Source organism: Corvus moneduloides, chromosome 13 (assembly GCF_009650955.1).
Source record: "Corvus moneduloides isolate bCorMon1 chromosome 13, bCorMon1.pri, whole genome shotgun sequence".
NCBI lineage: Eukaryota > Metazoa > Chordata > Aves > Passeriformes > Corvidae > Corvus > Corvus moneduloides.
In genome coordinates, this window is record NC_045488.1 from 6,284,609 (window position 1) to 6,303,075 (window position 18,467).

Here is an 18,467-nt window from a genome sequence, read left to right on the forward strand (position 1 = left end):
CATGGAATCACTACGTTAGTGTCAATGTTTCCTAGTTTCTGTATCCTAAGCCTTGTATGTATTTTTAGATTTCTTTTTTTGCCATAATTATTAACAAAAACAAACTCCAAATCTCTGAAAAACAAGGTTTCTCATCATACTGGTTTTGGCCAATTAGCAGTTCTACCAAACTTTGACTGCTCAATATATATTTCATGATGGCATAAATGAGCAACAGGAACAAGAGGTATCAGCAGGGGGATGAGAGTAAAGAACAAGATGTGGTCAGGGAAGGGGAATGGAGAAACGAAGAAGAGTCAGGTGAGGATGAGACTGGAGCAAACAAGCAGAGAATCACTTCTGAAATGGGAACTTGGTGGAGGAAGGTCTGTGAGCACTGATGGCTTTCTAAAGGCTCACCTTGCTTTCACTCTTAGCTAAAACCAACAGGCAAAGTGCTTGTCTCATCCCCACCTCAGAGCTGGCCCATGCCCAGAGAGAGAGCCTGCTGTTTCTATTTGTTATTAACTCAACAAGCAGAGATCTCAGCACTGAATGTAAAAGTTCAGCCCTTTTATGATCCATGTTGAAATCAAAAGGCTCGATGTGATGGGATTACTGCTCCTTTCAGAGCCAAGACAAACAGAATACGTGGCTTCAATGAAATCCAGTAACTCTTGGTTCACCAAGTATTGCTGCCCTCACCTTGGAGGAGTCCAGATTTGTGCTACTGGCTCAAGGGATCACACAGCAAGGAAAGTCTGCAGCAGGGTCAGAGCAGTTCTGAACACCATTACTCTTGGGTAAGATATATAGTTTTAGTCCTATGTTAATCTTCCTTATTCATGTCTGTTCATTTGAGCTGTCTCAAGTCTCCTAGACTAAACAAAGAACATTCGGAGTTCTCTTCCCCAGAGTTTCTTGGCATTTTTTAGCATAGGGACTTAATAGTCAGGGGCAGATTGTCAGGAATGAAGAGCATCCATCAAATTTACTGACTCCAGGAAGACTTACTGTTATCAACACCTTTTTAAACATCAGGGTTGCCTAAATCAGACTGTCCTCTGGTTTTGTCTTGCTGCCTCTCAGTATCCCTTTCCTCTGTAGGTGGATGGATTACACATTAAGGTTTCAGTAATGAAGTCTTCATTGATTTATGCTCCTATTACACTGGGTTGTTTATTTTAACTGATTGGATTGTGGGTTCCTAAGCCATTAACACAAATAGTGATGACATAAGATATCCTCTGACTTTCCATGCACTTTATCCAGGGACTCAGGCAAACAAAGAACTTCAGGGAACATGAAAGATCAACCCTTAAAATGTGAAAATTAAAGCTGGGTGATATTGCCAAATATTTTACCTGAGTGTTTACTCTTGATATTTTAACATTAGCATTCTGTGTTGGTGCTTCATTGTTGCCCTTCCTCCTTGCACACTAGTGAAGGAATTGGATGACTCATGTGTTGGCTGAAACAGTGGATAAAACCCCAGTCCCATTACAAATTCTAACATATTTCCCAGTAACTTTAGTGGCAGCACTGGATAATACAGACTTCTGCAGAAGAACAGAGCTCCCATTTATAATAGCAAGATAATACAGAAAAAAACCAGCCCTAAAAAAAAGTAGCCCTAAAGTTGCTACTGTCTTGCTAAATGGCAACTTGCCTGTTGAAAAGAAACAGCTCAGATTTTGACTAATTACCTTCGGGTTTTTGAAGTCATCAAAGATATTTGGACATTAAAATCTGTTAGAATCAATTGTTTAAATTAATACACGTAACAAACTCTTTGTGGATGAATTGCCAACATATTCATTCATAAAAAATAATCAGTAAATCTTTTTGAAGAGTAAGTACAAATGCAAAAATCACAACTTGTGCCTGATCTAAAAAAGATGAATAGAGTAATTTCTTTAATGCAAATTTCTTACCCAGCTCTGGTAAAAATAAACACATTACTTATTTTTATTGAAAGAGCGATGTTTGATGGTTTAAGAACAACCAAAGAGAGGAGGGAAGTAAAATTCCTCTTGCTAAGTATTTTCCACTCCTGCCAGCGCTTACAAATGTTAGATTCAGCATCTACGTATGCACAGACTAATGAAGATACATTTGTTGTATATGGGTGGAACAAGAGCAGAGAAAAGTTCCCAGAGGCTTAAGTTAGATTACAAAATCGCTGACCTCCTGCAGGATTTCACTAAAAGGATTTACAGTTAGAGCCAAATTGTTACCTATTAACAACAGCCTGTAGTTGCCTCTCACAGCTTGTGGCTGGACAAAGGCTAAACTAGCAAAAACATCACTTCAGATATCAAGCATGGCTGTCCTTTTTGGTCAGAGTCCCTCATCTCTCTTAGCCTTACTCCAGCAAAGCTTTCTGTTGTCTTCACCCAACCAGGAGTATGACAGGGCTGAGCTCAGATGCATTTAATCAGCTCCTGGCTGAGAGCTCCTCTCTGAGCTTTTTCTGGGAACTAATCCCTGAAACACTGGGGTTAGCCTGGCAGAAGCTCCTCAGAGATAAACAGCAGGAGGATGGAGAAATCCAGGAATAAAAAATATCCCAGCACATTATTGTTGATACATTACAGGCGGCAAGTGATTAATTGGTGACACTGGGCTTGGAGGAAAACAGCTCCATCCCAACATTTCTGACTGGCAGCTCAGGTTATTTCACTGACCCACGATTAAGCAGGGAACAGCTCCTGTCTCCTTGTCCTGCTTCTGGGAACATGCCAAGACCAGCTGTTATTTACTCAAGACAAGATTATAAAATTGCTACTAAGCCACAGTAACGGGTAACCTCAGGGAAATCTCTGGGGATGTTTTGCACAAGACTCAGAAACCCAACAGAGGTGGGATTTTTCGTGTCCCCCCTGGAGGATAGCAGCCACCAGTGCCATTACCCTTCCAGCACTGCCTTCAAACAAAAACTTCCCATAAACTCAGTCTTTTGGGCTTTTTTGTGTCTTTTGCCCAAAGGCAAGTATTTCTCCAAATGAGACACACAACCTACTGAGAGGGTTTGTTGGGAATCTAAACATTAATGCTGAAAAAAGGAGGACGCTCAGAAAGCAATCAAACAGCATTAATTTGTGCAGTGCGAGATTTACTAATAAATATTTTATTTGGGGGAAGAAATACAAAGCAGTTATTCCAATCACAAAAATAATGAATGCAAAATGAAAGAAGTCGCTCTTGCAAGACAACGCACAACATGATTTCTATCAATACGTCTCTTAAATTAATTGTTAAATTGTCTCACAAAGCTGTGTGACTGCTTAGGAAAAAACTCCCAAACAAACAACAAGACAAAATGGTCTAATTTTAAAGAAAAGGTACTGCTTCACTGGGCTAAAAAACTTCCAGACCTGTTTGTTTGAGTCTTTTTTAGTGAGACTAAGGAATAGGATGTCCAGTTCCAGGGTTTGTTTGTTTACTTGTTTGTTTGTTTCTAAATAGCCTGTTTCTAAATACGGAAGCAGGATTTGACCTGTCCAAAATATATCCTCCTCTCTTCTCTTTCCCTTAATAAATTTGCTCACACAAATAGCAGTCGGCAGCCCAACTGCCTGTGTAATGAGACTTACATCTGCAAGTCAGATCTCTCACTCTCTGCACTCAAAGCCTATTGAAGAGAAATTCTGGTGCAAAATTAATACAGGTTAAAATCAAGAGCAGGTTAGAGGCTGAGCAGCGTTACTCCTCACTGTCTTCTGAGACCTCTAGAAAATATTGGGTTCTAATTACTCTCTTAATGCTTAAATCAGAGTCCTCTGCCAGCAAGGGAGAGGTGCCTACCAAACCCAACTGCTGGGCACGGCCACTCACCGCTGGCATTATGGATTTGCCAGCTGGATATCTTCTTCCCACAGCTGACTATCTAGCCTTACAATAACTGTGAAGCCAGGTTTGGTGCCTTATGTTCTGTGCTTTGTCAGAGTAAATTGCTTTTTCTAATTTAAGAGGAGCTAAAAATTCACACTTAAATAAGAGAGCGAAATACCCTGGAGAGTTTCTTGTCTGTATGCTCCCATCCTCAGCTTCAATATTCAGCCAGCTAACTGTGATTTCTTCTTGTTGGAAGGTTATTATCCACAGTATTTGTTACATGGAGGCTTACGGGGGAAAAAAGGGTTCAGGGACCTCTGAAATATCAGTAGGCAACCGCAAAGTAAGGGAGGATTCCAATTAAAGTGATTATAGCCTGAATTTTGTCATAAGTGGAGCACCTTCTTAACAATACTACCATCATCCAGCTTCAGAAGGATCCCAAGCAATTATGGTCAAGTTGCCCCTGCTCCCAAAATACCCAACCAAACATCCTCAGCATCACCACAGGGGTCACCATCCTCTGTGGTGAACAGTACATGCATTTCTTTGTCCAAATCTGGATTTCCTCTTCTGAGGAGTCAGATAGGCCTGAGCAAGCCAGGAAACTCAGAGGAGACATGGAAGGAAGAGGGGCTATTTAAAGCCTTGGAGAGGAGGACCTTGCTGCTCTGGGAGTGTCCTAAGTGACCTCTTTAATCCTGGGAGAAAGGCGTCCACAGCTGTGGGGGATCACGTAGCCCTCAAACTGTACCCGGGGCAGCCAAGGGGCCTCCAGGGACAGGACACGTGGCCCGGCAACTTCTTGCTCCTGTTCCCAAGCCTTGGAGACGAGTCCCTCTCGCTGGCCCTGGCCACCCCTGTGAGGCATGGCAAGCACCCCACTGAGCCAAGCGCCAGACATTTCCTTCCCTACTGATGCTTCACACTAAGCCAAGCCCAAGGCAGAAATTATGGGGTTTATATCAGAGAATATAGCAAATACTCATTAAAAATGTCCCTCCCTCTGGCCTGCTGCAATCAGGTGGGCAGCTTTTTTCATGGCTTGCAATGACCTGAAGGTTTGGGTTTTTCTCACCCTTGTTTGCACTTGGGTGTGATAACCTGGAACATCTTTTTCAACAACGAACCAGAGCACTGCTGGGTGCAATTATTCCAACATTTCACAATGGGTGGCAGCTCATCCAGGTGGCTGAGCAGGAGTAGTGCCTCAAAGCAAACTTCTAACATGCAAATAGACAGGGCTTTGCTCCTATTCACTGGGCTTCAGGACTTCTTCTCAAATGATACAGGCTACACTCTGCAGGACTGAACTGCTTGAAGGCAGAGATGGGCAAATTCCAAACTTACATCCCAAAGTCTTCAAAACACTGAAGGTGTTGAGATGAAACAGCTTGGCTTGAGCTGATCTCTAGCCAAAATAACTTGGTGAATAACATGGTGGAAATCATCTGTGCCAAAGAATCTTACTAAATTTAATGCAATAAATTGCACTAACATAACACTTTTCATCAGAGGATCACAGACTTCTTCACAAATATTAGGTAACACCTGCCCAACAGCATCCCTCATCAAGATCAGATTGTTTCTTATTTTCCTGGTGGGAAATATCACCCTGTGGTGGGAACTTCACTTAGTCAATGCTTAAGAGGATGGCTGGCAGAGCCAGGATAGATATTACAACAAACTGAAGCAGAAACACTGTGTGCACAGAAGTACTGTGGCTCTCAATCACACACTTCCTTCCATTTATTTGTGGGGAGATCAAAGACTTCCTTCCTCGAGATCAGTCTTCTCCTCCCAACTTCCCAGAAGTAAGTGCAGCAGGAAAAACTGTCCCCTGCAAGGAATACTGATGCCAGACTGGGAGAAAAAAGAGCTGCTCCCCACCAGAGGATCCCAGAGCTATTTGAAAAGAGATTCATCCTTGTGCCAAGGGATGAGGAAGATGCTCATTTAATTAATCCATACTGGAATTAGGAAGCACATAGACCAGGACCTGATCTTTTTCCAAAGGACCTTTTACTGTGTCAACAGACTCAAAGGTGTTTCACCTAGCTTCAGAGCAAGGTTGTTCATCTCAGTGCCACCTTATTAGTGTGTCACTCCAATAAAATATATTCACGTCCAGATATCGGCAGGAATTATGCCCTGACAGACTTCAATATCTTGGATACTGTTGGCAAAGTAAACTGCTTTTTTTCTCTCTTTCTTTTGTCATGCCAAAATTCCCTCAGTGTTCTCAAAGAAAAGCTTGTCCTTATGCAGAAGTTCCTCCTGATACAAAGTTCCTTTGTGTCACTTGCTCCTCTCACTAATGCTCCTCTAATAGAGCAATTACTTTATTATGCAGAAATGGTGGTAAAACACATTATTATATAACCCTCAAATGCTTCTGTCAAATTGGAAGTGTTAAAAGAATGAGGAAACTTTGAGATAAATCAAAACACGTGATACTCTGCAAAAGGCTTTTAGACTTTCTTTTGAATATTTCTAATGTTCTTTCTGTAATTTCTACTCCAGATAAATTCTCCCAGGCTTTATCTCTTCTTTCACAATAAGTTACCTATGACACCTAAAGATTTTGACTGGATTTAATGTTATTTTTTTTTTGCTCTTTTTTGCTCTTTTTAATCTATTTTTATATTAATGCCAAGATTATCCTAGCATATGCCTTTCACACTCTCTTAATAAGTTTCTGTAAGGCATTAACCATTCTTGCACAATGAATTCTATATGCATGACAGCACCTACTGTTTATTGCTGTTTCTTGGATTTATTCCTATGTTTTATATTACTTTTGCTGTTACTGAACTAATTTTAAATAGTAATGTTTCATTCAAATGCCACTGTTACAGATATTTAACACAATTGCCACCCAAATTTAATAGGGAGGGATCTGTTTTCTCCTTTCATTTTTAGGTTTATTTTCCCCTACCAACGACAAAAAAGCAGCATGAAATATGCTACTGTCTTTCTTTTTGTGAGATTTGATGGGTGTCAGTCCAGAGAACACTCTGTCTTTCAAAGAAGAAGCACATTTGGGAATTGACAAACTTTTTTACAAGCAATGGCATTTCTCAAAGTACAAGTGAGTCGGGAGAATCTTGGAAAATTTCCAGGTGTACTCGTTTTTTAATAAAATCACGGATTTTTGAATGCCGTAGCAAATGTGAGTATGTGCATGTGGAAATAAATAGCCATAATTAGGGTGCTGCTATCCTTACCTTCTCTGGGACGTTCCTGGTTGGACCACACATGATAAAGCCCACAATCCCTGTGTCTAATTCAGTCTGCCCTGGCACTTGCCTGTGTTCAGTCCAGGCTTCTCCCTGTATTCCAGTGCAAACACTCCCACTTGCTACACATTATTCTGACACTGACTTGTACAGGCTGAAGATGAGGATCACTGTAAGGTACATTCTGGTTTAGAAAAACACCAGTCCTTTCTCTTGCCAAGACAAGTGTCCTTATGTGTCAATCTACCCCACCTCCCAAAGCGCCTTCTGGAACAGCCACGCAAATGCTTTTAATCAATCACATTTAATAACGATGATTGAGGTATGGGCAGTGGAGACAAGCCACTAATAACTATTGTTAGTCACAGCTTATTTTCTTCAGAGATGGAACCTGAAAGTGAAAATGATGAACCTATTTTTCCCATCCAGTCTAAGTGAAAAATCAAACAACAAACGAAACTCGGCATCCATAATGAATAGCAAACTGTGTTTTGAAATTCTAATGATTTAAAGTAATATTACCAGTAATGTAAAGCAGAACTTCTCTTTAGCTGCATTGCTGAGACCCATCCGTCTAGATTTAAACAGCAATCTCTTAACAGCAAAGCCCTCATTTCTCTGAAAATGTTGCCAAGTTTTTAAGAGGCATGACAGGGGTATGTCATTTTCCATCCAGAAGGCAACAAAGCTTTTTATCTCCTTTTTCTTCAGTCTACACCCCATGCAAGACACCCAGCAGCAGCAAGCCAATGCCACCACGCTAAAGACAGGCATGTTTGGGGCTTTATTTGGCCCTTGTTACTTCATTCAGTGGCTCAGAAGCACCTGCAAACCAAGTGTTGGTCAGTCAAGCTAAAAGGCATTTTATTAATTCCATGAATGAGCCCACGGCTCTGTTTGTGCTCCAGGAAAAGGGACAAGAGTTATACTTTAAAATATTCACCTCTACACATTCTGCTGGGATCCCCTGTGGAGTCCACCCAACCAAAGTCCTCGGGCTGTCTCTTCTGAGAATCTCTCGCATGGAATGGGCTGAACATGCAATGGCACAATGGGCTGATCTCTCAGAGAAAGGTGAATTCTTCAGTGAATACCCAGCAGGAGATTTGATCTATCTCAGAATCTACCTTTCATGCCTGCATCCATTGCCAGCAGAGAGAGATCACCAAAAAGTTGTTGTTGTGTCCTATTTTATCTAAGCATGTTCCCAAGGAGACCTGTTGGTGTAATAGTGCTCTACAGGCTTTGTAGGACATAGCAGGGGACTCTCAGCTAGGGAGATTTCCAATTGTTTGATCACCCAGCCATGCAGACCTTTTAGAAAAACCCTCCAGAGTTTTCAGTCAGTGAGGTACAGCTGCTGCTGCGAGAGCTTTTGAAACAAGCTGTTAATAATCATGGTTTTCATCTCAAAGAGAAGTCGTTTTAATGCATCTCTGCATCCAGCTGTCCCCTTGAAGTCCCTGTGCATCGTGGAGAGATCAAATGACCTTAGCCATATGGGAAGAGAAATTGTCAAAGAAAACAAAGCCAGGAACACATTCTCTTTCTCATTTGTCACCTCTAGCTCCCTCCCCCACTTGCAGAACTTCAACATGGAGCAGGAGGCCATTCAAATTGCAGAAGATTGTCCCAAAGAGAAGGTCAGATAAACCAGGGCAGTAATGCTGCTTTCCCCTAGCCTCTCCAGAAACTCTCTCCATATGGATGGTGCTGGTTTATTCCTGGAAGAATTGAAGGTTGAAAGAGGCAGTTCAGTTTGTTCCTCTGACTTCATCAGATCAGCATTTTAATCATAGGGAAAGGTCAGGTGGTCCATTCTCCCTCCTCCCCGCCTTTGAAGTGAGACAGGTGGGCATTCACCATGCCAAGCAAACTGCTTACAGGAGGATATCTCACTCCCTGTCAATCTTCCACTTGCCAGGTTAATCCTGAATAAAATGGAGGGCCAGCTTTATCTTCACTGAAAATCTGCTGCTTTGGCCTTGCAGCAGGAATCCCATAAAAACCACAGAAGATGGTAGAGGACAACAGACACTGCACTGATTTTACCCAGGCTGCATGAGTGTCATCTGCTCTGGGAGTGAGTTGTTCCACCCTTTGATTTGGGAAACAATGTGAGCTAATGTTTCCTTTGCCCTAACTTGACAGATGAACCTTATCTCCATCTACAGTCCGAATGAAGAAAGCAAGAGGCACAGACATTGAATGAGTTTCATGGGGTTTGTAACAGTTCTGAAATAAACCCTAGGGCTCTTGCTTCAATACAGCACCATTCCCTTCTTTGAAAGGAAAGGAATAGGCACCAGAGAGTGCACTGAGCTGATGGGCCATGGGGAGAAGAGTCTGTCTCAGTTTACTACAGGGATCAAATTCCCACTGGGCCCAGTGGGAAAGCCTTTGCCTGTAAATTACACCAAAAATTAATGTGCATAAAAGGCTTCTCAGAAGTTGATTGCAGTAAAACACAATACTGTGGTGTTTCCATGTCAGGAAAAAACCCCATATGTTCTGGTTTCAAAGTATCACTTGTTGAAAGGCAGGGGGAAAAAAGCCAAGATTTCTTTGGTAGAGCAGTTATTTCTCCCGCAGGACTTGTGTCAGAATTACTCAATTTTCTAATAAGAATCATCATGAAAGCTTTACTGTTCTCATTAATTCCACCTCAAACTACACCACCTTTTGAAAATAAGGCTGTGTTCTTCCAGGAGAACAGACCATGAGAAGAAAAAACCTGTCATTTTTCTCTAACCCCCCGAAGGGAAGGAGGTTTAGCTTTGCCCATGGAATTTCTTATCAAGAAAATGTTATTCTATTAATCAATAGATGGTCTTAAACACTAATTCTCTTTTTTGTAACTTAGTAGTGCCTGTGGGCAGAAGAATCTCCACTATGTTATCTTTGTCCTCTCTAGAAGATATCTTATGAAATCAATGACAAATTCTTGGTTTCTGACATCTTGATTTCTATATGGTGTGGTAGGTCCCCACTCAGTAAATCAAAAGTCGTAACAGCGCACAGATCAAAAGGAAATACTAAGTCACAGATATGAATGTGCTCTGTCTCCATCCCCCTCTGGAGGAGAATGACCAAGTTTCCCTTATTTTAAGAGATGATCTTCATCACATTATACTTTCCTTCCCAAAACTCTACTAAGATAAATTGTTTTGCTGGTATGAAAAGGAAAAGGGTTATCCAGTTCTTGGAGATTTGGATCTCCACCCAAAGAATGCACCTAGATTATACTTATGTTGACTTCCTATAAAATGAAACAATCAGGGGGATAAACCCAGATTTTTAATAACAGAAAATGTCTACACATATTTTATTGATTTGGATTCATGTTCTTGCTTCAGTGTCATCTCAAATTAAACTGTGTTTTCTGAAATCAACTGTCTCTTCTGAAGCAGCAGCACAGTAATGTTCTCTGTGGCACACAAAGCTTCCAGAATTGCAGGCACCAGTGTCAGCTGGACAATACAGTTCAAGAACTTACCACATTGCTTACCCCTAACACTCACTCCTCACCTCCTGCAGCAAACTTGGTTTCTCTGTGGGGAGAAGGGAGGCTGCCTGGTGGGATACTGCTCCTGGTCTCCTTGGAGAAGGTTGTTACTCCCGCTCACAGAATGCCTCACCAATTCCCAGGACCATTCTGGCCTCACAGTGCCCTGGGGACTGAAACCAGCCTGCTTTGCCCGGGAATCACAGCTCCCCATCCTTCCCTGCGGAGATGAGCTGCGATCCCGGCGCGCAGAGTGGCTCCGCTGATGCACCAGCGCCTCCGTCCTCAGGCCCGTTGGGCCCTGTGGGCAAACAGGTGCAAATAGACTGTCTGTGAGACAAGTGCTTATTAAAAGAACAGGGGAAGGCAAGAGAGAATTATTTGCTATCCTGGTCTGGTGAGAACAGCATAGTCACGAGACCAGAGTCTGGCAGAGCCCAGTGACACATATGGGCACGTGGGGTGTGCGTGGATTTGGGATTCTCAGAGCCTGAGGGTCCCAGGTGTGCACACACCAACCCTAACAGACCGAGGAAAGGGACACCTCTGCCCAGGATCACACCCAGTTCCATGAGCAGCTACCAGCAAACACTGCCTTATTCTGCATTTCCACTGACTGCTCTTGGAGCCCTAAGGAAGGAACAGCTTTTACCTGCACTTCCAGAGGCTTAAATCACCCCCCGATTCCATTGCAAGAGTAATGATGGTATGAGTTGTGTTATCTATCCTGGCACAAACAGGTGTGATCACACAAAGGCAGCGTGTCTATGATAACAACAACTCCAGGAGCAATTTCCAACCCTGTTATCCCAGACCAAGCAACAAAATATCCCTCCCCATCTCTTAAACTCCTGCTATGTGTATGAAATTATTTTCTTTCTGTTAACACACATCAGTAAAATCTCTGCTGGTGCCAGTAGACACTGCTGGAGTCAACCATTATCAGCCCATATGTTTTTCAATACAAGCAACTTTTTGTGTGCACTTTGCTGAGCACAATATAATAAACTTTAATTCAAAATGCCCATGAACACATTTTCTACGACAGATATTTTTTCCTATTATAGATAAAACCAAGAGGACTGGACCAAGGCATCAGACAGAAAAATGTGTCTAAGCCATCACAACAAATGCAGCATAATATACAGAAAATAACATTATGCTACACAAAGACACACAAGTAAGACCTATTCAGGCAAACACCTCTCTGTAGGAAAACATCTCTTCATGTATTTCAAAGAGGGAAATTATTGAAACCTGAGAAAAAGAGAGGGTGGAAGTTTTCCATTGACATAGAAATATTGATGTAATGTATAAATACATCTGTAGGCATACAAAACACCTAGGGAGGCTAGATAACCACCAGTAATTGTTCTCAACCTACAAATAGAGAAACATATGTTTTTAAATCTATTTTCATACTGTATGTGAAAGGTAAGCAGTTTAAACAAATACATATACCTATCTCCATTATGTGGTTTATTCTATTAATTTTTTTGTGTCTACAGTGCAGTAGTTGTACCAAAATACACAATATTGAGTTGCATGACATGGCATATTGTGCCATTATATTACATCCAAATAGTCTAAGCTAAACAGATTGGCCATAAGCATAAAGTCAGCCCCTCAACAGCTAAAAAGCACCAGTTTTAAAGCATTCCTGATATTTCATTTGGTCCCCTGGAGTAACTGCACTTTTTAATTTCCACATGACAACTTGTTTTATTTCACAAAACCTCTGCTTCAGGATGAGCAGTGCCTGCTGCCTGGTAAATCACCCCATGCAGCATTTTGTCCTCATCATTTAGCATGTGGTTCTGTGCATTATTTATTGTGCAGGATCCAAGCCCTGCACTGAAAACGGATTATTAATTTGTTTCTCTCTTTTTTTTTTTAACTGTGCTGTCACCAGAACTTCAAGGTTTTGTTTTTTTCCCCAGTGTTCATTGCCTGATTTCTCAAACACTGATGTGAGGCATGGTAGGATTATTCGCCATGTTACACATGATTAGCTCAGAAGCAGAGGTTTATAATCCATTTTTCCAGACTGGCACTTGACTGATCCAGCAACATGGCTATCCTGTCACATTTGCATTGCTGCAGGAAGGGAGAAAGGGCTCTCCTCGACCATTCATGACACAGTCTCATTTGTCCTCAAAGCACAAGCCATCCTAGACAAGGATGAGAGACAGCAGAAGACGAACAGAGCTCCACTTCCCTTGTCTGACACGGAAAGTTCTGCTGAGGCTCAGACTGTGACGCACTCTTGTGCTCAGCTCAGCCATCACTGCTGCTGCTCCAATCGGTCTCTGGGTACATTTTGCACCCCAAGGTCCTGAATTCTTATTAATTCAGCCACAGAAAATTCTGGATAGCCCATCTGGAGGCATTTTCAGAGTAGGTGAAAATGTGCCAATGATTTGGCCAGCCCAGGGACAGAGAGCAATTCTGGTCCCAGCTCAGTCAGTGGAAGGGTTTCAGCAGAGTCCAAGACCTGTTGCAGCTTCCTCTGAGGACTTTTGGTGCTCTGCACTGATTCACAGGAGTGACAAACCTCAATATTTCTTCTGTGGCCTGGCAGGAACTTGGGATTAATGTATGGATGCTAGCCTCCTTTCTCCTTTCTTGCTTAGCAGTGCCCTGAGGTGGTGAGCCACGGGCTGTAGGGAAGAGCTCTGGCTTACCTTCAGGTTCTCCCTGGACAGGGAGGAGATGACAGTGGAGGTGGGAAGGAAAAGCAGTGGCCCTGAACGCTGGGGTGGGGGCCTGCACTACCTCAATAGGATTGTTTATACAGGATTATGCCTTTTCTTCCATGGTTATAGCCAAAAACATGTTCTTGCAGCCTAGGGGGCATTGGCAGTAGAGACATGAAAAAGCTGCACCCATTATTTCTCCTTGAACCCTACAAGCCAAATGTGTCTCTGTCCTAACTGCACTTCTTCTGCTGCTCCAAAGCTAGAATAGTTTTTGTAAGGAATTGCAGCAGTAAGTCCACTGCTGCTCACTTTAGGTACAACGATCTCAGTAAAACTCAGTTAATGAATCACATAAAAATGGCCATCTGGTTTTGAGTTGATTTTTGTTCCCTCTAAGGCTATTCCACCAAACCCTGCCTGCCAGGCTGCCTCCCAAAAACACAGATCCAAACTTTGAGCTCCTCCATCCTCAACCCAAATGAGTGGCCATTCTGTTACCTGAGCAGTTCCTGGGATTTTTTGCATCTGTTTCTCTCAAAGCCAGGAATCTCAGCAGCTCTGCTGACAGAGTAAGTGCAAGGATGCAGGAGGAGACAAAAGCATTTTGCAAAATGCATTTCTATTCATCATCGTTGGAGCAGCACAGATACCTTCTCACTTGTCCTTAGGATAACAATAGCTCTGCCTTGTCAGCCAGCCAGCACAGCAGCTCGAAAGGGGCAGCACAAAGAGCTGAGAGCTTCAAGTCAGCAAACAGCAGGTCCTGTGTCTGTTCTGCTGGACACTGTGGCCACTCACAGATAAATCCCTTTGCAAAAACAACATCTGCCACTGATACATAAGATTTGCATCTTTTCCCTGTCAAACCACAGCATTTGGGAACCTGTGAAGTCCAACACAGTAAGACACAGCTTGAGCCAAAGATCTGCCAACGGCCCCGGGGGCTGCCAGCTTTGCAGAATGTGTGAACGGGGACTGTGGCTTTGGGAAACATGTGAAAACCATGCTGAGAGCCAACAGGAAATCTGGGACTCCTCAGGCAACACAATGTACCCTGCCATGGAATAAGGAGATGTTCTCGGGGGTAACCAAGGCATGGGCAGTGAGGAGGAGAGCAGGGAGAAGGAAAGGGAAGAATCAAAATGCTTCTTTTTTGTCTAAATGATCAGAGGGTGGGGTGAGACGAAGGCCAGGACAACCAGGAGATGGAACTAGAATAATCTACAGTCTCAAGGGATTCAACAGTCTGGGTCACAAGGCAAGATGCTGGCTCCAGTTTTCTATTGCTCTTCTTAGCAAGTACCAGCTGTTTTTAACTAACACCCAGATATCTCCTCCTGGTATTAAAATAACCAAGAGATCTAATCCCACATCTCTTGGGATTTTGCATTGAGGAGGCTGACCATGAAATGGGATGTCAGACATTTTTGCCTGGTCAAAAACCATACATGGGGTGGGTGTTTATTTCTGCCATGCTTTGACCAGGGACTGGGGTGAGAGTGGCAACCAGCCCAGCCTTTATTGAGGGACTGCATTGTCCATGTATGAAAGACAGAGCAGGGCTGGATTGGGGCTGAGGAGCTCGATGTCATGCAGTGAGAGATGGGAACAGAAACGGGTAACACTATCCAAGCCAGAGGGATGAGAGGTGCTAATTGTAGGATCACACTTAAGGGGAGAGTCAAGAAGAGAGAGCAAAGAAGGCAGCAGGGTTAGAAAGAAAATGCGAAATGACAGTAAAATCCTCAGAGCTTGGCTCTGCCATACTGACACAAAACCTGTGAGATGGGGAGAGGTTTTCTTAAATCTGAAATTCACATTTTTAAAACTGAACATTGTAAGCAGTGAAGCACTTTTTACCTAGAGATCTGAAATGTCACATCTTCCCTGCAGTGACATTTTGGTGACAAAATGCAGCTGTGCTTTGAAAGGAGTTTTTGCTATTCACCTTGTCACTTTGCAGAACATCCGTAGCACGTGGCACTTCCAGGGGTTTGAGCTGTCTTTGGAGGATCATGTTCCTTCATAGCACTGGGAACAGTTTTGAAGAACTCAAAAAATGTGTTTCTTTCCATGACTAGAGCAGTTGTTCAGTTACAAAATGCACAGTGTTCTGGATTTGTTCTGCTTGATACTGCCCTTACCAAAGCCAGGCTGAGTCTAGGGGTGAAAGTGTCAATGCCAGGAAGAAATGAGGGAGATCCCTCCCCCAGCAGAAGGTGACAGGCCCTATCTCAGGTCTGGACATTCCTCCAACTGGGAATAAAAATCTGTGCCAGTGCTTGGAAGGGAGTTAGAAATCAAGCCCTGTGTGAGTGACTGATGGAGAAAGGATGTTTTTATTCTGAGTTTATAAAGACTGGCTGAATGGTCCGTCATTCTTCACCTGAAAGCTTCCTGCATTCAAAGCAATATTATGTGCTAACAGAAATGGAAAATACCCAGTAATACCCTGCAGAATAGCCTGCTGTAAGCAGCAGATATGTTCTTCATGCCCAATAAAAGAATATGAACCAGCACTGACAATCCAGCAGGTCACAAAAACAAAGCAACCATGTTCTGGACAGCTGTTGCAGAAAATAACGAAGTGTGGAGAGATGTTATCAGCAAAGGCAAACATCAACCAAAGTTATTATTTCCCAGGCCAATACTTTCCAACTGTGTCAGGAAAAGGTATTTTTTATCACCTGATTTTTTAGCAAAGATAGGTAATGGTATTACAAAGTTATGCTGGTAATTTTTTGGCTGCAGGTAGGGGAAGGAGGTGAATCAGAACATGTAATTGTCATCAACCCCTTACCTTCTACCCTTCAGCACCCAAGCCTCTGCATTAAAGTGAAGATATAACAAGAAATACTTTTTATTTTCTCCAAGTGAATACAGAATTTTTGGAAATAAAGGTCTCGTACCAAGGTGGGATTTTGTAACGCTGGGGATGAAAGCTGTGCTAACTTGTGGTTTTACCAATACCATGCCTGCAGTGCTTCTATTTCTAGTTTAGACCTCCATGTAGCTTTGTCAATGAATTGCATATGTGATTTTAAACTATAGCTTCCAATTTAGATCTGGGTCTTGTCCAATTCTGTTCCCAGATTATGCAGAGAACACCAGGACTGTTATGTTAGAGAGCATAAGAAAAAACAGATGTGCACTCAGCTCTCAACTATCTAAAGAAAGAGGGAGAGGACTATAACCAGCACAAATATGATCTAGTACAAAATATGAATTAAATAAGCTGTAACAACATAGGGCAAACAAGTTACACTGCCAAAATATAAAAGGATGGCAGGATAATTTTCTTCAGCGTGCCAGTTTACCTGCAGAACTCACTGGCATAAGGGGTTACAGAGGGCAAACCAGTGTTTGATATGAGAAATAAAAGTTGCTGACAGTTACATAAGCTTGGATAAATACATCAAGGTTGATCATCCCCCACAACTATAGTTTCAAAGCCAATTGCTATCAGCGGGTTTTATAACCTCCTCTACACGCTTGTAGCTGGTCATAGAGACCTCCTGAGACACAGGGCTGAGAGACAGGAATCCTCGGGCTGACCCAGGTGGGTCGGTCTGTTTTGCACACCCTCTCCCTCATTTTCTGCGTCTGCAGTGTGTGAGGCTTTGATGGCACCTGTAGCAGTCAGAGGATGCTGCTGTCTCAGACATGAAACTGCTGTCCCCACAGGGCTCTGGCCCACATCAGCACAGCTGCACACAAGGGCTCAGGGCACCTGAGGAGTGTGCACAAGTGGCTTTTCACCATGACTGTCTAAAAGCTGCTTTATATGCAAGCAGCTTGTCCTGGCAAAGCAGTTCCGACCCATCCCTCATGACAAAACAAGGCTTATAAAAGCACAGGTTCCCTCCCAAAACATGCTCCCTATTTCATAGAGTAGCTCATGCCACAACCTGGGCATCTTCTCCTGCCAGGAGGAACATATCCTTGTGGTGGGAAAAGAGAACCAGACATTCCTTCATCCCATGGCCAAGCTTGTCCATCAGGTATGATCCTGGACTTGGACACTTCCCTCTGGTCCTCAGGACCATTCACTGAGCACACCCAACACCAGCACCTCACTGATCTCAGCTTCAAGAGTTTTTCTCACTTCCCTTGAGTGCTTGAGGGTCCTGGTGCAGACAATTTGACAGGGAGGAACTTGCTCCTCGCAGGCAGATCTGTTTACGCGTCCCCCTCAGCCCGCGGACGTGCCGAGCTCAGACTGACAGCGCTGTCAGCTCCCATTCATTTCACAGTGGCCGATGCCTCACACCTCCCTGCTCCCCTGCTGAACACAATGAGACCTTGGGAGCGGAGCCTCTGCCCTCAGATGGGGCCCAGAGATGGACGCATAGCAGTAATTGCCAGCACACATCGCTGAGCAGTGAAACTTCACTTCATAAAGGCTTTTCAGGGCGGGATGTGCAGGTCAGGGCTCCCACACGCTGATGCTTTTAGAGCCAAGCCAGCCAGGACCTCGTACCAACAGCCTCAGCCCAACAGGTCACTGATGGGGAATTAAAGAGGAAAACAAGCCCAAGAGCCTCTCTTGTTAGTTCAAGCCGTTCTTACCTGGAGGGTGGAGAGAAGGACTTGCAAGCCACTGGCTTCTTGTTCTGCCATGCTGCTCCCCACTCACACTCCCTCCTTGTAGCAGCAGACACAAAGCAGCTCGAAAGCCAAGCTGCCAACTTGCCTTGCTGCTGCCCCTGCGTCGTTTAAGAAACGAAGAACTAAACACAGATCCCCAGACACACGCACACTGCTACCACCAATAATCACAGCAATGCAACTCTAGACCTCAGCAGGAGAGATAAATGTACCCCCTCCCTCCCAGCTCTCCCACTGTGACGAGAAGATTAATTCCTATATAAAGAATCCCGGGGATTAAGTAAAGTGCCCAGGAAAGGTCTGGGTGCTTGATGTGTGGTAAGGGGAGTGTGGGGAGGGTGGCAATAGCAACAAGAAAGCAGAAGAGCTACAAACCTCAAAGAAAGCCAGGGAGAAGGGAGGGAGCGCGCTGGCTGCCTGACAGGCATTCCCAGCTGACCTGCTGATCCGTTCCAGACCCTGCGTGGAGTCGTCTCCATTTGACTCCGTTCCAGTGAAACCGGAGACACGGAGAAGGCAAAGCAAGCGAGAGAGATGCCCTCGGTCTTAACGAGCGCTGACAACGAACGGAAGATACACCCGGCATGAGGGACAGGTGGA

The 18,467-nt window shown here is 43.6% G+C and overlaps 1 protein-coding gene across 1 annotated transcript in view; it reads right to left on the minus strand.

The window, feature by feature from the left end:
• The window catches only part of AGBL1 (ATP/GTP binding protein like 1), a 272,270-nt gene extending 254,183 nt beyond the window's left edge, over positions 1–18,087 (minus strand). Inside the window, exon 1 of the mRNA XM_032123269.1 lies at positions 17,829–18,087. Coding sequence (XP_031979160.1) covers positions 17,829–17,879 — 51 coding nt within the window. The 5' untranslated portion in view covers positions 17,880–18,087. The remainder of the gene's footprint in view (positions 1–17,828) is intronic.
• Between the last annotated feature and the right edge of the window lie 380 nt (positions 18,088–18,467).